At 44.6% G+C, this 17,688-nt stretch overlaps 6 protein-coding genes across 6 annotated transcripts; 3 read left to right on the top strand and 3 right to left on the bottom strand.

The window, feature by feature from the left end:
* Positions 1-4,951: 4,951 nt before the first annotated feature.
* PADG_00901 (uncharacterized protein) lies at positions 4,952-5,487 on the top strand (the record flags this gene model as incomplete). The annotated part of the gene is made up of 2 exons (XM_010757729.1): positions 4,952-5,235; positions 5,331-5,487. 2 exons carry the CDS (start codon positions 4,952-4,954, stop codon positions 5,485-5,487), a joined length of 441 nt encoding a protein of 146 aa, XP_010756031.1.
* An 802-nt stretch (positions 5,488-6,289) lies between these two features.
* PADG_00900 (uncharacterized protein) lies at positions 6,290-6,749 on the top strand (the record flags this gene model as incomplete). Its single annotated transcript, XM_010758235.1, has 2 exons — positions 6,290-6,489; positions 6,551-6,749. The coding sequence occupies 2 exons, from the start codon at positions 6,290-6,292 to the stop codon at positions 6,747-6,749; spliced, it is 399 nt and encodes a 132-aa protein (XP_010756537.1).
* Positions 6,750-8,217: 1,468 nt separating this feature from the next.
* On the bottom strand, positions 8,218-9,023 carry PADG_00899 (uncharacterized protein; the record flags this gene model as incomplete). Its single annotated transcript, XM_010757728.1, has 2 exons — positions 8,218-8,450; positions 8,630-9,023. 2 exons carry the CDS (start codon positions 9,021-9,023, stop codon positions 8,218-8,220), a joined length of 627 nt encoding a protein of 208 aa, XP_010756030.1.
* Positions 9,024-9,569: 546 nt separating this feature from the next.
* PADG_00898 (AAA family ATPase SEC18) lies at positions 9,570-12,289 on the bottom strand (the record flags this gene model as incomplete). Its single annotated transcript, XM_010757727.1, has 3 exons — positions 9,570-11,441; positions 11,505-11,817; positions 11,904-12,289. 3 exons carry the CDS (start codon positions 12,287-12,289, stop codon positions 9,570-9,572), a joined length of 2,571 nt encoding a protein of 856 aa, XP_010756029.1.
* Positions 12,290-12,867: 578 nt separating this feature from the next.
* On the top strand, positions 12,868-14,110 carry PADG_00897 (uncharacterized protein; the record flags this gene model as incomplete). Its single annotated transcript, XM_010757726.1, has 2 exons — positions 12,868-12,875; positions 12,943-14,110. The coding sequence occupies 2 exons, from the start codon at positions 12,868-12,870 to the stop codon at positions 14,108-14,110; spliced, it is 1,176 nt and encodes a 391-aa protein (XP_010756028.1).
* Positions 14,111-14,320: 210 nt separating this feature from the next.
* Positions 14,321-16,335, bottom strand: PADG_00896 (uncharacterized protein; the record flags this gene model as incomplete). The annotated part of the gene is made up of 5 exons (XM_010757725.1): positions 14,321-15,077; positions 15,138-15,258; positions 15,318-15,434; positions 15,511-15,948; positions 16,086-16,335. 5 exons carry the CDS (start codon positions 16,333-16,335, stop codon positions 14,321-14,323), a joined length of 1,683 nt encoding a protein of 560 aa, XP_010756027.1.
* Between the last annotated feature and the right edge of the window lie 1,353 nt (positions 16,336-17,688).

Raw genomic sequence — 17,688 nt, 5'->3', positions numbered from 1 at the left:
TTTTCTTCTCATCTCCTTTGTTACGGGTTCAATTTTCCATCTCTGGCGGCGGGTATGGTAGAAATAGGGACTTAATGCTTGTTTTCTTATATAGGTTCTTCCAACTTGCTCAAAAAAATTGGTTTTCTTGGGATTCTTGTATGTCACAAAAAGTTTCTTGTTTTTTCTTTGTGTTCTTCTCTTCATGATTTTTAGAATTACATTGCTTGAAGTATGCAGGCAGATTGAACATTTTCCTTTTTTACCTTTACTCAATCTTCTCATTTTCATCATCCTTCCCTTCAGTTGTACATATCTTTTGTTTTATTATTTCCCACACTTTTCTTCTAATATTCTCCCTATTCTTGTCAATGTATTATTCCCTTCAGTTTATATATATATATATATATGTGTATATATATATTCATATTCTCTTTCATCATTATTTACATTTCTAATCTTCAGATAATTATCTCTATTCAGCGATCTGCAAATCTGCCCATATGCGACTTCTGCTTCATATGCTGTTGGAATTTTGAGAGAAGTATAGGTATGCCAATGAAGATCTTGTTCAATTTCACTGAAATTGTTCAGGTCTTGATAAATGAATTATGAAAATCATTGTTTTATCTCTATCTTCGCGAGATGTATTGCTGAAGCTACCTCGGCCTACACAGAATCAGTGACAGCAAGGTATAACTTCAGATTCAGAAACACTACCAGCCATCATCTATCTATCTTGGGAATTATATTCCTGCATCATCTCCTGTCCCACAAAATGGAGACTAAGCTCAAAAATGGTGGCTGTGCCTACCTAGGACACAAATTGTTGAGGGAAGATCCCATTGCTGCCAATACAGCGAGAAGTAGGTAGGTATGTTTTCCAGACCCTATCAGCGGCTAATCATCCAAACCTTTGCCTATGGCTTATACCATCAGCTACGTCATGGTTCGCAGGGAAAGCTTGACTTGTCTGGTGTTGTCCAATGTCGTGCTTAAACCCAGATTATTGCCATGGAGGCAGGGTCTTCACCCCAGGGGCAGATGACTGATTTCTAATTTCCCTTTCACATTGGAGTCTTCATGATGATACCGACAGGGGGGGGGATACGATAACTACCGTGCTTGACATAACAGGTACTTTTTTTTATTATTATTATTAAATGGAGTCTTGACTAAGACGTGATGCCTATAACTAACTATATCTTGCTTCGATTGAAAAGCGGACGCAGATATTGATATGTCCTGCTTTCCATTGGAGGCGAGTCGTATAGTTAATAGTATAAGGAAATACTGCGTACCATGAGAAGGAAACAGAACAGAGGAAATAATCGATATATATCTGCTCCGTAGCTCTTCTAGGCGTATATGGATCTGCCTGTACTTTACATGTACAGCACTTACTGCACAAGCCTTGGACTATTCACGCAGAGGTTTTGGCGGTGTAGAAGGGGAAAATTCCGGCAGCAACGTGGACGTACGAAGGAAAACCTGATCTTGTTCCGCTAAGAATCGACGGTAACTAATGCTTTCAGCTTCCTTTTGCCTTTTTAACTACGGGTTTGGTTTCGTCCCCCCAATGTGTTCCAAGAGACAGTTTCATCTCTTTTTCGTGAACAGCAGCAGAAGGTAATAGTTATGTGGATCATGGATCATTGCGCCGTGAAGCTTCCAATTTTATCGAGGGCTAGTTATCTTCAAGCAGTTAAACCCCCAATAGAATAAACGGCATCCGCACTGTAGTTACGGCACATATCTGAATATCCGATCCACACTCCGATTGCGAAGGCAGAAGGGTGAAAAGGGTAATAAATTCCGTTTCCAACCGCCACACAATCGTAACATTAACAGGGAAATCAGACGCTCTGCCCAAGGAAGTTGGGTGGTTTTGTATGAAATGTACTCCGTACGTAGGTAGCTAATAGTTAAGTATTCTTGCATTCACTCTTCCTTTCCCTTCTCCTTTCGTCATTATTGGTCTTATTAGTTATTATTTATTTATTCTCTCCCCCGCCGATTTCGTACGTTGTGTGTTTCGTGCGTAATGTGTCATTAGAATGGGTGAGTAAATAGTTAACTAAAGTTTCTTTTCTAACTAACTACCAGGAAACTCCAGGCCCTGTGAGTATTTTTATTTTTATTTTATTTTATTTTTTGCAAACTGGCACAATAAGTTAAAATATCTTGTGCTGCGCGCATTGAGTTATACGAAATTAACAGCGCCTAACATACGGAGCACACTGATGAAATCATCTCTACCCAACGGATAGCGCCATTCTCCGATTTGTATATCCTATGCTGCTATCCCTCTCAAAATCTCTCTCCTATTTACCAATGACTTCTATTCCAATCACCTGCATGTAACTAAACCCCATGAAGTTCCAGGAATCTGTCCCCAGATCACCCGCCAAGCCATCATCCATCAGGAATGTCCCTTGCGAGAATCAACCGTCCTCCCACTATAATAGTTTTTCTCAGGAAAAAGCGCCCACAAGAGATAAAAGAGGAAGCCTGAGCAAGAAATAGCAGCAGATCAAACAGATCAAAAACCACCATTGAAACCCAAACTCGCCTGCCCATATATAAGAACCAATCCGTCTTGGGCCCCATACCCAACCACACCGCAGCAGCTAGCGTTGGACATAGTTATTCCAGACAACCGTCTTGGAAAATCAACCACAAATAAAAACTTTTGAAAAATATTGAGAAAAATAATCGTTTTATTTTATGTTTGTGATTGATTTTTCAAAATGACTGAAAATTTTTATTTTTTTCAGTAAGCTAATCAGCCTAAGAATAAAGTCAAGAAAATGAAGCAACAAATTGAAGCAGAGAAAGGTTAACCAAATAAGAGAAATCAGTTGAACTGACGCTGAAGATGTTTAACATAAATGATGTAATTGTTAATCAACATCAATGTAAATCACTCTCCTGCCATACAACCTTTGCTTGGTGCCTTCAGTGCATTCATTGTTTAACTAAACTATCTGCCCTGTTCCCCCAAACGACATCAGATAATAACTAATTATTAGTGTCCTGCCCAATGTCCCGATTTTATATCCACCAATCTCAACATCTAATCAGCTAGCTAACTGTCTGTCTGTCTACTCTGTACGCGCATTACTCAAACCATCTGCACTTTATTATACGTGACATCAGCTAGGTATACGATACACCCGCCGAAGACCACCCCCACACCCTGAAAATAATACCCACAACTATAATTAACCGGACCACTGGCATATCAACCAACGGCCATTGGCACATCCATCAACAGCCAAACCCGTCTGAACCATATCTTTGCGCCTAATAACTAACCCAGGATCCAGCCAACCAAACCCGCTTACCAGCCGCAGCCCGATCCCAATAAGTCCTCGCCGCCTTTAGCCCTGACATGCTGATCCTAATCCTGTCACCCATCACATCATATCCCTAAACTTACCATGCCTTCTTACCACCACACACACACAACTCTCTCCTCCACTATTTCCCCCCCTTATCCTAACCGCCGTGATATAACTGGCTGATCCCCGGATTGCTGAGGGAGGATGGTTTTTTGCCGGTGTTCCACAAAATGCTGGCCCAAAATAACAAGAATAAAAAAGATAAAAAAAAAAAAAAGAAGTAAGAAAGAAAAAAAAAAATCAACAAAAGCGACTACCAACTTGCTAGCCGGGGGGTGGGGGAGGGGAGGTCTGTGTAGCCATGAACTGACTGGCTGACTAGACTAAGATGGAACTGGGACGGCAAACGACCGGGGCCTTACCTAGGTATATACAGTACTAACCGGGGCCCTAACCTGCTGGGGGGAGGGGGGGGAGGGGGGGAAGGGGGGGAAGGGCTTCTGGACGTTGGTGGACGGACTGGGTGAGCGGGGTCAGCCAAGTGTCGCAGAGGCCAGTCGGGGATCGGGAATAGGAGAGCGAGCGGTGGCCAGGGGGGAAAGGGAGGCGAGAGAACCTAAGGTACTGTACCTATATACAGTATCATTACTCGGTGCCAGCCTAGGCGTATATATAGAGAAGGGAGGGGGGGCAAAGCGCGCGGATTGGGCTGGGGGAGCGTCCCACACAACTTCCGAAAGGGGCAAAGGGGGGGAACCAACTTTAGATAGGGGCTGCCGGGATGGGAAAGGATGCGAGGGGGTGGGAGAGGCGGAAGAGGGCACACGCCATTGGATGGAGGGGTTTGTGCGTGTGTGCGTGTGTGCGTGTGTGCGTGTGTGCGTGTGTGTCTGTCTGTGTCTCTCTCTCTCTGTGTGTGTGTGTGTGTGTGTGTGTGTGTGTGTGTGTGTGTGTGTGTGTGTGTGTGTGTGTGTGTGTGCGCTCTTATTGCTGGTGCCCTTGGTACTTCTTCTCTTTCCCTCGTTCCCGCTTTCTCCTCTTGTCCTCATTTCCTTCCCTTCCTGCCTTCTCCTATCTCTTCCTGGGTATTCCTGCCCCTTCCGTACTCAAACCCCCCTTCATCCCTTCCCAAGTTTCTCGCTTCCCCTTCCTGAATAGGCATGATGGCTCTCTCGTGTGGGTATAAAAGGGTCCTCCTTTTCCTCCTCCTCGTCTTCCTCTTCCTCTTCCTTATTTTCTCCTTCTCCTCTTCATCCTCACTGATTTCCCCGGCTTCCCTCCATACCCCATACTATATCCACTTCTCCGAGTTCACTGTCCCCAACGACAAGCACCTCTACCCTCATACACCCTTTTCGTATCTCATCTCATATCACATACCCCTTGAGAGATATACTCCCTGCTGTTTTCATTTTAATGCTTGCTTGATATCCATTGTTTGCTCCAAATCTTCCCGCAAGAGAAAATCTCCTGTACTTTTCCGCGCTGCAATCCGCTATTTGCTAGCTTTTCAAACTTTTGCTTCTCAGCTGAGCAAACTTGTTCCCATCTTGCTCTCCAACAACAATAAAAACTACCCCAGAAAAAGAAACCAGGGAGAATCCCAGTTCTTCACAAAATCAGCCATAATGGATTCCGTCCGAGGAAGTTATTACCATCCCACTTCTCTCCCAATTGCCATGCTTTCAAAGACTCCGGCCCCCGCAAATTTTTATCCCATCTCCCGTGTCGCTGGCTCTCCTCCAGAAATCTCCGATGCCAGCACTACTACCGGCAGTGCGAGCGGAGAAACCTTCGATACCTCCTCCCGGGGTTATTCCGGTGTCGATGTCATGGACATGCTGAATGACCGCATGTCCAATGTTTTCGACCCCAACCGTCTGGATAAAGGATTATCCAAACAGGCGAAACTGTGAGCATTCTCCGAGCCGAAAATATTATTAAACCGGCGCTGGCAAAATTTTCAGAATTTCCCCATTAAGCCAAAAAAACTAATTCCCGCTGCAGTTCCGGCCACCTCAATGCCAAACAACAAGAACTTCTAGAACTCCAAGCTCTTGCCCAACGACGGCTCACAAATGCACGCGCCAATTTTTCTGATGGCATCAAGGCTGCCAAGGAGACCAAGCAGGACCTTGAATGGACCCAGAAGCGTGTCAGGTAGGTCGCCGCATTACCTGTTGTCTTTGTGTCCCCTGCCCCAAATATCGTAACCCCCATCATGTGGACTCCGCTCCGCCCTCGCGGAATATCATTTCCGCCGCGCTCCGCCATCACATCGCGTCTTGGCATTTTGGTCAGAATGCGAAATTTGTGGAATTCCGATATTTTGCATTTTGAAACCGCAACACTTGGATTTTTCGCCTTTCTTCGTAAATTTTTGTCTAACTGTATTTTAGTAACTTGAAAGCGAAAGCTGAACGGTCTCTGCCGAATGAGTACCGCGCCGCAACAAGCAAATATGCCTGTCACAACGGCTACTGACCTTGGCCAAATTTTGATACCCCTGAATTTCTAGCTTATGATTTAATGACTTTTCGATAGCTTACGACTGGTGGGATTGTACTATTCGCCATCAAAATTTTCTCTTTTCTCAGATTTTCGTCACTTGGGAATTCGGAAGGCTACTTTGGAAATTTTTCTTCGCAATTTCAATTCGCCACTGCAGGCAAACTCTTGTAGGAGGGGCCATTTGTGCAATTTGAACATGTATTCTGATTTTCGTTTCTTTTCTATTTTCTCTTCTTCTTTTTTTGTTTTTGGTTTTTTTCATCTTCTGGTGGTCGCGATCTCTATGTATCGATTTTATACTCCCCGTTTCGAAATATGAATCTATTTTATAACCGATTCAGCCCCCAAACCCAGTTTTCTTTGCTTTTTTTTTTGCTGACGATGATTCTCGTCCGGGCCAGCGAGACAACCGGGATTGCAATGATTGTCCACTATGGACCTTGCCACTTCTTGTTATGACGGTTACTATCCGGGCCATCGCATCTACGTGTCTGGGTTCTGCACAAGCCTCCAGTCCTACAGCTCCCATCGTCTCAATACTTGCCAGAATGAAAACGACAGGTCACATGAACGTCACGGGGACTAGGCCGAACGCTTTCCCTCGACTCATCGATCCGGCCCTGGAAAGCAGAGCCGAGATTATCTTGCGTGGTGTGTACCAGCGGCTCCACTATGGCTACCCCTTCCATCTCCGGATGGCATCTCCCCCCCCCTAGCCCCCTTCCGTACGGTGGACGGGAATCCCACCCACCGCTGTTTCCGCTCCACCCTACGTTTTCGTCCAACTCTCTTGCCGCTTTTGCGGGCCATTCTCTTAGCCCCCTACGCCCCCTGACAAAGCCGGCGCGTCTAAGTACAACCAATGGGCCCACCCATCATCCACCCCCACCAACCCATGGACCCTGGAACCCATAGACCAGTAACTGCAGCATTTGATCTGCAGGGGTGAGATGCAGTGACCAGCTTTGGCTTGGCTTCGGCTATTGGTACAGTATTGTATTTATGTGTATGATACGTGCGTACTAAGGTGTATACAGGTTTAGTCTTATGGCGTAGACTGTAGGTACAGTAGATGTATCCAAGCAGGAAGTAATGCATGGGATAGTCACGGGTGGATACACTGCAACATGGCGCCCCCACTTTGTGTATGATACTATGCAAGGGGCAGGGTAGAGGGTTGGGCGAGGAGGGTTATAATGAAGCTTCTAGAATGCAGGACTTTCTTTAAATACTTATATAAGTTGACAAAACTGTTTGTAATCATGATATAGAAGTATTCTAGTCATTTTACCCCTCTTTCACTCACATTGGTTCCGAAGCCTATCTTTGATATCCATCCCTGTCCTCATGTGCAGAGTTGGGAAGTGAGATGCTGGTTGTAGGTGCAATTTTTATAGATAAGGTAAGCAGTCTGCTGATGACTTTTCAACAGCATCTTTCTCTTTTCTCATTTTATTTAATTTTATTTTAATTCTTTTAGAATAAAAAGAGACAATAAATAGATGTTAAAAGAAGTTTAAATGTGAACATTTCATCTCATGTTCTTATACTCTCACTACTTCTGTAAGCATGCATGTATATATACTGAAGAATATGACAATGAAGACTATCATACATACACATAATTATCAGTTATATATATTCTTATAAATTAAAAGATCTTTTCTTCTTCTTCTTCTTCTTCTTCTTCTTCTTCTTCTTCTTCTTCTTCTTCTTCTTCTTCTTCTTCTTCTTCTCCTCTATGCCTCTGGATTAGCTTGTGCATATCAACATTCATACACATATGTTACGTGAGGGTGGTGATAGGGAAAATATTAAGAGCATATCATAAAATGTCGTATGCTTTCTCAACTCTGTTTGTCTTTTTAGCACTTAGTACGTCAATAAGTGTCTTTCTATGTGTTTTGAGAAATAAAAAAACATAGATATTATGATCAAGGTTAAAAAACCAAGGCTAACATTCTTAAATTATGTTGTGTTTATTTGGAGATGGAGCTGAGAGCAAGATTAAGAGAATACACTTACAGCAATCATCAAGAAATGAGAGATGGAATTGGAAATAAGACTATGCCAAATATTCCCTGCTCATTTGAAAGCAATATCATCACATTCTTCCATTAGGGTATTCTGCTATGAATTAGTAGCCACTGTTTTCCTCCCACGCTAAGCGTCTTGCATAGTCATCAATATCATACACGTACTCCGTAGCAGCTATACATATTAAAGCTTGCTAACTTTCTGCTCTTCACATGTCCAAGTTAGCCGTCACATTCATAATCCCTTCTACATTTAAGGGGAAAACCCATGGAAGACAAAAGAAGTACCACTTACCATCTCAATATATCCACATTCGAACTCCTAACTCTCACCTCCACACCGAACCTCAATCCTCACCCTCCTCCAACTCTGCCCACGGATCATCCTCGATAAAGCTTGGCTGGAAATAAACCATGTCGCCATTTTGGTTCCGCACGCCGAACTTGAGCTCTCTGAGCTCCTGGGGTGTAAGGACGGTGCCATTGGGCGCCTGGTAGTCTGTGGTAGGGCTTGGTGTCCTATTCACATTGCTTTCTCTATGCCTATGTGGATGGGCGGTGCGAGTGGTCGCTTCGGCTCCTGTTGGGGGTTTTGGTTTAGTAGGTGTGTGGGGTGGAGAGGCGGGGGCAAGGGGTGTGTGCATGCATATTGCATGCACAAAATTAAATGCCCTGTAGAGGAAGTGGAAGAAGAAGGGGAAGGTGAAGTAAGTGCGTAATTGATAACCTTTTTCTTTCTTTCTTTTTTTTTTTACACACCTTCAGGTCCATTTTCCTCACCATGTTGCTGAGTCTTCTTCTTTCCAGTTCTTTTCTGGTTTGGCGACATGTTATTGGATGTATTGCTGTTCTCAAATTCCTGAAGATAAGCTTCAGGGGTAATATATCCTTGCTCTGTGGAAAAGGGTGGGAATTTTCGTTTGGTTCCGGCGGAAGTTGGAAATGGTGGACGGGGGGGTAATGGTGGTGGCAATGTCGATGGTTGGGGTGCTGGGTATGGAGGATATGTAGGATTATTTTGAAGTGAAGTGTGTTGGGGTGTGGATGTTGATGATGTACCTCTATCCTTGCACTTGTTCTTAGGCTGGGTTCCAAATTCAGTGAATCCCATCACTGTGGCAACATCAATATCTTCTGTGTTAACTTCTGCCATTTTGAAGGCAGAGAGACTGAGCCAATTTACTGAGTGCTCTGATCTCTGGATGAATGTATATAGGTGTATGTATTTCAGGGGTCAATATTGTCGTTGGGATATCGCCACAGAAATGTAATAAGTGTCCAGAAATGTTTGAGGTTGATATTGAAAACTTCCTTCACTTATTATCACCTTTGCATCTGAATACGGATAGGTGTATTTATGAAAAACTTCTCTTTTTAAATAAGGATAAAATAGTGATGCATAAGATGGGATGATGTTGATATTCAAGCTTTTGACTTTGCGGAGCTTTTTGCTTGACGTTGAAGCTTCAATTGCTCCAGTAAGATATAGAGATCACGTGACGTTTCCACACTACAACAGCTGGCTCCGAAGATCTTCCCAGCAACAATGAGATCCACATACAAGAGTGACAAATGTTCCAAAAAAAAAAGTGATCACATAAATCTTATAGTACCCTCCTCTAAAATGGAAAACCTATAACGCTACTTGGTATAGAATCAAGAATCATAAACATAAATCTTCATAACCTTCCATACACCATCACGCACAGTTCAGCTCATCAATTGCCCTCGCAATAACAGAGGCAAATCGGCCTGCCCTATCTGTATCCTGTTTGGCCGTGCCAATCCCAAGGAGCACCTTCTTAATTCCAACCCCAATCCGCTCGCTCTGCGTCAATCCCCGCAGCTCCGCCAGAGCACCGTCTATCTCCTCTGAAGAGAACGCCTGTGTCTCTTTCAGGATGTACGACAGTTCAGAATAGGTATTCACGTTCGGGACACGGATATCGGAATTGAAGGAGCTAAAAACGTCAAGTTGTTTCAGGATGGAACGTTCGGTGGTCGTAGCGAGGATGAGCAGGCGACGGTCCTTTGGCGGTTGTTTTCTCAATAGCACCATAACCGTTTGCAGGACTGTGTTGCTGAAGCGTGGGCCGATGGGGACCCAGTCGATGATTCGCTCGATGTTATCCATCACTATGACGCTGGTAGGACTCTTGTACGCATCCATGAATACCTTACTCATGTGCAAAACTTTCGCGGCCTCGCCGTACCCGAGCATGTCTTCAGGAGAGATGAGTTTGACGAAGGGGAAACCCGAGTCAATGGCGATTTTGGCAGCTAAAGCTGTCTTGCCACTGCCTGGAGGTCCATGGAGGAGGACTGAGAAGAGAGAGGTTGTTGACTGAGGATCGCGCACCTGGTTGACAAATAACTTGCCTTCGCCTAGGATACTATTGATCTCTGGAGAATAATCTATGATGCCGCCGTGGAGACAACTTTCAAGCTCTTCTTCAGAAATACCAAACGCTGGTTTCACCTCCTCAAGAGCATTGTGAAAGTCTTGGCGGTTAACCTTCATATTAACAATATCATCGCTGATCCCGGCCATGGTGCCAACCTTTACATGACGGTTGAATGCGAATGACGATGCTGACTTAACTAAACCGCTAATCTCAGCCCCTGAAAAGTTCTTTGTCAGCTGAGCCAGCTCCAGGAGATCAACATCTCTATCCATCACGTCGTTTTCTCTCATCTTCTGCGTGTGGATTTTCAAAATTTGTGCTCGTCCATGCTCATCTGGCAACGAAATTTCCATATGAACTTCCAGACGACCTGGCCGCAGCAAAGCGTCATCAATCATATCCATACGATTGGTCATACCAATGAGGAGGATGTTGTTTAATTGGTCGACACCGTCCAGCTTTGACAGAAGCTGGTTAACAACACTGTCACCAACACCCGTTCCGCCACCAGCACCGCTACCGCGCTGTTTACAGACAGCATCCAGCTCGTCAAAAATAATGATATGAAGCCCACTCTCATCCCCCTTTTCTTTGTACTCCTTTTCCGCGTCCGCAAACAGTTTTCGAATATTTTCTTCGGACTGTCCGACATATTTGTTTAAAACTTCGGGACCGTTAATGACCTTGGGCTCTCTTGCGTTGAGCATTTTGCCGATTTGTCTAGCAATTAGAGTTTTCCCCGTTCCAGGAGGCCCATAGAGCAAAATCCCCTTGACGTGCTGAATGCCCAGCTTCTCAACAAGGCCGGGGGGGAAGATGCGAGAAGCGAAAGCTCTCCGAAAGATAGTGCTGAACTCCATATCTAGGCCACCAATACCCATGTTTTCGAATTTGAAATCCGGTTGAATAATTGAATTTGCTGCAGGTCTCCGGTTGGAAGGCTTTACGTTGATGCCTGTCTTTGCATCTTTGAAAAAGTTGATCAGAGTAAATGAAGTTAGGATTCCTCTCGCGTGAGGATCCGACGTTGTCGGGGCCGATGAGGATTTCGATTTCTCTGAAGCTAAGTTCCCGAGTTGGACAGTTTTAACCGTTAATAGTAGAGGGATACTCTTGTCATCCATCAAGATCTTTTGGCCAGGTGCAAGGATTTGGTTTTCAAAATTCTATATATTACCAGTTAGTCATGATATTACTTGTTTCTTCAGCCACAGGAAACCAATACTCACTCTGGTGACTACCGCAGCCAGCTGATCCTGATCATATGGCGTCTCTGTCCTCTTTTTGCCAGCAAAACCTACTTCCACATCCATGGAAGCAAGGTATGCTTGTCCTCCTTCACTAAAAATGTCATAGCGCCGAACGGTGACCATATCTGTCAAAGCGACTTGAGCCCATGTCCTTTGCGGATCAGACATGCTAATATGCCCTAGTGGAAACCCATCCAGGGGTCGCGCAGAGAAGACAAACATATCATTGACGAGAACGAGGACATCTGAACCGTCGCGGGAGGGAGGAATATCGCGAGGCGATACCGCTACCCTGGAAAAGAGCAGATCAACTCGTTAGCATCACATACCATGTAAAACCGTTAAACTAAGCCAATCCATGAAGAAACCAAAACCTACAAATTTCCGTATGTATACGAATTATCCGGGCTCTTCGCGGGACGTAGAGACCAGACTTGGTCGTCCATGCGGGTTGGTGGCACTCTGTTCTGACCCCATCCCAAATTCACGGGCTGCGGCGGGGGCGGGGGTCCGCGGGCCATATGGGATCGGTCGTAGTTCCTTTTGTCATCATAGCCATCAGCCATCTGAATGTCAGAATCAGGTCGACGGAGTGGAGATCCATACCCTCCACCCATTCGACGATCCGGTCCATAACCAGATGGCGGTTGGTTAGGGCTATTGTAGCGCTCCCGCGGCGGGCCTGTCCTATCTCCCTGTTGGGCGGGGCTGCTGGAGCCAGAGCCAAAGGGACTCACGGAGGAAAAGTTGTTGCGGTTAAACATGGTTTCTCTGGGAAAGTGGTTTAATTGTGGCTGGGAACATAGGAATTAGATGAGTCTCCAGGCCATATATATACCAGTTATCCTGCTGATGAAGAGAACACGTTTGTTCAATTATCCCAACGTGCAGGGTCCAGCTTTTGATGTAGTTAGGTGGAGAACTTGCAGCAAGGGTTCAACAGGCAGATGTACATTAATAGGAACAGATTAACAACTAGCAAATATAGAATGGGAAAATTCCACAGTAACTGTCAGACTAAAGCTAAAGTGATGTCAGTCCAACGCCAGACAGTCTGCAAGGGTAAGATAGGCATCAAGAGCGCACTCTGTAGTGTTAGGACAAGACGTAAGATTTGATGACCTGCTGTTGCATGATTGGATAGTTGCAGCCACACCGTGTTATACTTGCGCCACTGAATTAGGTAATGCTGCGGCGCGACTAACTAACTAGTTAAATCTCCGGGCTTGGTAATTCAACAATGTCAATGTAAGCAAAAAATGACCCTATTCTGACCTGTTACAACGTTCTCTGATACTTTTCAAGTATTAAAAGCTAGGGAAAGGATATAGCTCTTAAAAGGATGGTCTTGTGAGTTGCATTCACTTATTCATCATCTCTAAACGACTTACAGCCACTAACTAGCTCAATCTCCTAGGCATCTGCTAGGCAAAAAGTCATGGAACGTCTACAACACAGACAATACTGCCCGCGTCCGGCGCGATGAAGCAGAAGCCAAGACGCGAGAAGAAGAGGAACAGCGCCGTCTACAGAAAGCCGACGCTGAGAAGCGCATACAGATTCTACGGGGCCAACGCTCACCATCTAATTCACCTCCCCCATCACTCGAAGCAAAACCGAAAGCTTCTCAGCGAAGGGAAGCAGAACAAGAACCGCGTCATCGCAAACGAAGACGTATAGCTGGTGAAAATGATACAGATCGCGATATACGATTTGCTAGGGAAGATGCGCAGCTCGCAGAGGCGACACGTGAAGAGGATGTTGTCCTCTTCCGCAAAGAGGCAAAGGACGCCCCGCTGATTGATGAATCGGGCCATATTAACCTGTTTCCCCCATCTGCAGTAGCAAACGATCCTTCTGGTAACTCAGGGAAGAATCCAGAAGCCGAGATGGAGGCAGCAAGGAAGAAACGTGAATATGAAGACCAGTATACCATGCGCTTCTCAAATGCGGCAGGTTTTCGGCAGAGCTTGGACAAGAACCCATGGTATTCGTCGTCAAATGTTGACATTGCGGCACAGACAGCAGAGGATATGTTGCCCAATAAAGATGTGTGGGGAAATGAAGATCCGCGCAGGCAGGAAAGGGAGAGGGAGAGGATCACTTCCAACGATCCGTTAGCGGCGATGAAAAAAGGGATTCATCAGTTGAAGGCCGTGGAGAAGGAGAGGAAGAAGTGGGAAGAGGAGAGGAGAGAAAAGCTAAGGGATCTGAAGAAAGAGGAGGAAAGGAAGCAGAGAAGATATTCGAGTCGTCATCGGAAAGAGAGACGGCGGCGAAGGAGGCGGGGATCTGATGCTTCACGGGATAGTTTGGAGGGATTCAGTCTGGACGCTGATGTTCCTCTTGCGGAGAATGCCCGTGAGCGTGAGAGTTCTAAGAAACGTAACTCACATCGGGACCGGCGGGAGCGGAGTCGGGATCGGTCTCCGAGACATTCACGTTCCCATGATGATCGCCATTCTCACCGAAGCTCCAGGAACCACGACAAGGAACGTGGAAAACGCTCTTCTGGTGATGACCAGTCATCGGGCTGGGTGCCAGCTCCCGGGAAACGATACAGTGCCCAGTTTGCCAACGTATAGCTGGCTGATTAGTTTTCTTCGCACTTGATATATACCCATACGCTTAATCTAGAAAATTCCAGAGTAATGCAGTTATGAATAACGACGCTTTTAATTTGACCAACCTTCTCTATTTTTAATATACCCCACAAAGTATAAGAGTTCTGTGGACCCAAATTCTATAAGAAGCTGCCTAAGATTTGAGAATTCCTGAGAAGTTGAGTTTCGTTATTACTGCAACGACCACTCCTGTCGCCCACTTTCCACATCCTCAATATCCCAATTAATCTTAATATCCAAAGAGCGTGACTTATCTTCCTTCTTCCTATACTCTATATGTCCCTTAATAACCTGTCCCTTCTTTAACGGCTTGGCGGGCTTTTTCTTCCTGTTAATCAGAAACAACCCTTGTTGCCAATGAGTCTCCGGATCAAACGGGCTTGTCGAGAAAGCGACAAACCCTTCCTTCTTCATATCCCCTGGCACAGCATCCTTAGCCACCTTGGACGTCCTCGACGGCATAAAGAACATATCAAACCACACAGCCCAGCCGTCCAGCGCATCAATGTCCGTATTGAGCGCCACTTCAAACTCCTTGACAAACGTCAGCTCGTCGATGGTTATGTTATGTAGAGGCAGTTGCAAGAATGGCGATGCCTTGGCGACGATGGTGTCTTCCGGCTTCGAGATACAATGGATCAGGGCCTCATCGTATATACCCAACAACATGCTGGACATTTTGAAACCGTAGACTGAGTTCCAGAAGGTGATGTGCGGGTCAATCAGGTCTGGACCGGCTAGGGGTGCTATTTGGAGTGTGGCATGGGAGGGAACCATCAGGCCGTCCGGCGCAAGGTAGCGATCTCTGGCCCAGATTACGGAGTCGAACATGGCTTCGAAGAGGAGGCAATATCCCATCCATTCCGAGACAATGATGTCGACTTGTGGGACGGGGAGTTGCACTTCTTCAATTTTACCGCGGATGCATCTAATAATGTCCAGTTAGTATGATTATAGCAAATGCCGGGATTTAAAAAGAAAGCTATACTTGATCACGTCTCCGAATCCATTGTCATAGACGATTTCACGAGCCCGGTCGATGATATCAGAGTTGTCAACTGCAATCACCATTTTCGCCCCTGCTTTGGCGCAAAACATTGATAAAATACCTGGACACAAGTAAGCCATAAAAAAGCTCATGGAGTGATATAAGTAAATGCTATCGTACCCGTTCCACACCCAACATCAAGCACAACCTTGTCCTTAAAAAGACCTTTGTTGTCATATATAAAATCCCGATAAGCATCCGTGCGGACGGAATCTTTGAGCATGGATTCATGTATATCTGTTGCAATCAAGACTTAGTTGATAAGTCCACCACATTTGTTTATTGGCTATCGCATGATGGATTGAATAAGCACCATTATACGAGTAGGAGGTGAAGTAGCCAGACTCTGCTTGCTGAAATCTGCCAGACTCTGAAGTTTCTGTTTTCCCATCTGCACTTGCAGTGGCGCTGCTTAATTCCTTATCCAAAGTCCGCTTAACGATCGCCTTATACTCCTCAATATCTCCTCGCATACGCTCCAGCTCTTCCTCTAGTTCTCGAATCCGAACCGTCGGATCTTTCGTATCTGCCTGTTTCACCCCGCCATCGTCTCCTCCCACATCTTGACCGGGACTCAATTCCTCAGATAAATCATCTAAGCTGTATAGAAGAGCATCGCCCTCCAGCACAGGCCTCAAGTATCGCTCATCATCGAATAAGGACGCAGAGGATACATCGGGTGTTAAATTTCCCGCCTTGACTTCGGAACGAATATAGTTGACAAGACGAATGGTGCCCAGGAAATCTAGGTCTGCAAGAGGAGATTTTGTAAAAGGGGAAGAAGAAAAGAAGTCAGCTGTAGGCTAGCCCAGCACCAAATGGCAGACACCACACTTTTGCTCTCCCGTCACATTGCGCAAAATATTGGGCCGGTATTGATCTACACACCAAGGTCCTTCTGAACCCTTAAAAAGTCCAAGTGGAAATTTTCTTTGCAGTCATGGAGCATCGATCGAGCATCTGGGAAGACCTTATCATTAAACAAGCTGATTACAGGCTCAGATTCCTCGTCGAGCTCGAGATCTTCCCATCCTTCATCCTTGGATAGGTCGAGGGGATCAGTGATGGATGAATCGCTGTCACTGTCCACATGGTTATCTTCGGAGAGAGCGCGTGGAGTTTGGGGAAGAGAAGCCATAGTTGCATTAGAATAGTGGAGAAAGAAAAACCCTGATATATCCTATAAAGGACAATGGCGTGGTGATCAGTTTGTTAACCCTCCTCGATTAATATCTTTCTTGTATTAAAACTAGGCGCGGAAGAATTTTGGTTGAAGGTTTGAAGTGGGGAAATTTAAGAAGCTTAAAATATGACAGCCTAAACAATTCTGACAATTTTGACAACACGTGAAATAGATACTCTCTCTCATGTGATTCTTTCAGAATGTTTTGTTGCATCGTGAGATGCTTTTCTCAAATGAAGGCCCGGGTAGTGACGCGAGACTTCGGATCTATGTTAAAGCTGACAACCAGCTATATCGTACCCAGAGGGTACTTGCAACGGGGATATTTATTCTTCTGCAACGTCTTACCAGGTAAGATTCGAGACTTCACTGAATGCTTTCTCCTATGAAACTATCAATTGGCAACTCCTTGGGGTTGAGCATTTGTCGAGTAGAATCGGCTTGCATAACTAGGTCACGGAACTACGATGATATTTAATAACTAATCGTGCCTCCGCGCACCCACACCTCATGTGGGTGTGCCACAGCGTAATGATAAAAACAGCATAATGATAAAAATATCAACTTCTTCATTAATCAATCTTCAAATATTAATATATCACTACCACCATGACCAATAAGATAGATGATCTTGAAAAATGTATTCAGAGTGTCATTGAAGTCTATAATGGCAATTGAAAACAGAAAATCCTACCTCTGGCATACAAATTCAACATTTCTTATCAACATCTTCAAGTAAAAATCAATGGAAGAAAAACATGCAATGCAAAGACTGCACTAAACAAGAAGCTTAGCAAGAGTCAGGAGAATGTGTTAAAAGAGTGGATAGCTCATATGAACAGAAATAATTGTTTGCTGACTGCAGAGCAGATTCAAGATAATATAAATCTCATTCTCAAATGCCATTATACTGATCCTTCAACCTTCTCATCTGTGGTTAGCAAGATGTGGACCTATCAATATATACCAAGCTTGAATGAGTATAAAAGAGTTAGACAGAAGGCAATGAATCTGAAAAGAATTATTGTTGAGAATATTAGCTACATCAAGATGTGATTTGATCATTTGAAAATCTTACTTCAAAAGTACATATTTTAAATCTGTAATATCTACAACTTCAATGAGATTGACTTTTAAGAGAGTCAAGAATATGAAGAATGAGTTATTACTGCTTTTAAAGACTTTAATTCAGTTATAACTTTATTATATTTTTGAGAATTGATCACTGTGATTGAGTGTGTTTCAGCAGATGATGAGATATTGAATCTCTTCATCATCATGAAATTCAAAACTTAACTTGAAGACTGA

This window comes from Paracoccidioides brasiliensis, assembly GCF_000150735.1.
Source record: "Paracoccidioides brasiliensis Pb18 unplaced genomic scaffold supercont2.1, whole genome shotgun sequence".
NCBI lineage: Eukaryota > Fungi > Ascomycota > Eurotiomycetes > Onygenales > Ajellomycetaceae > Paracoccidioides > Paracoccidioides brasiliensis.
The sequence above is the reverse complement of the archived record's forward strand: the minus strand, read 5'-3'. Positions and strand labels throughout refer to the sequence as shown.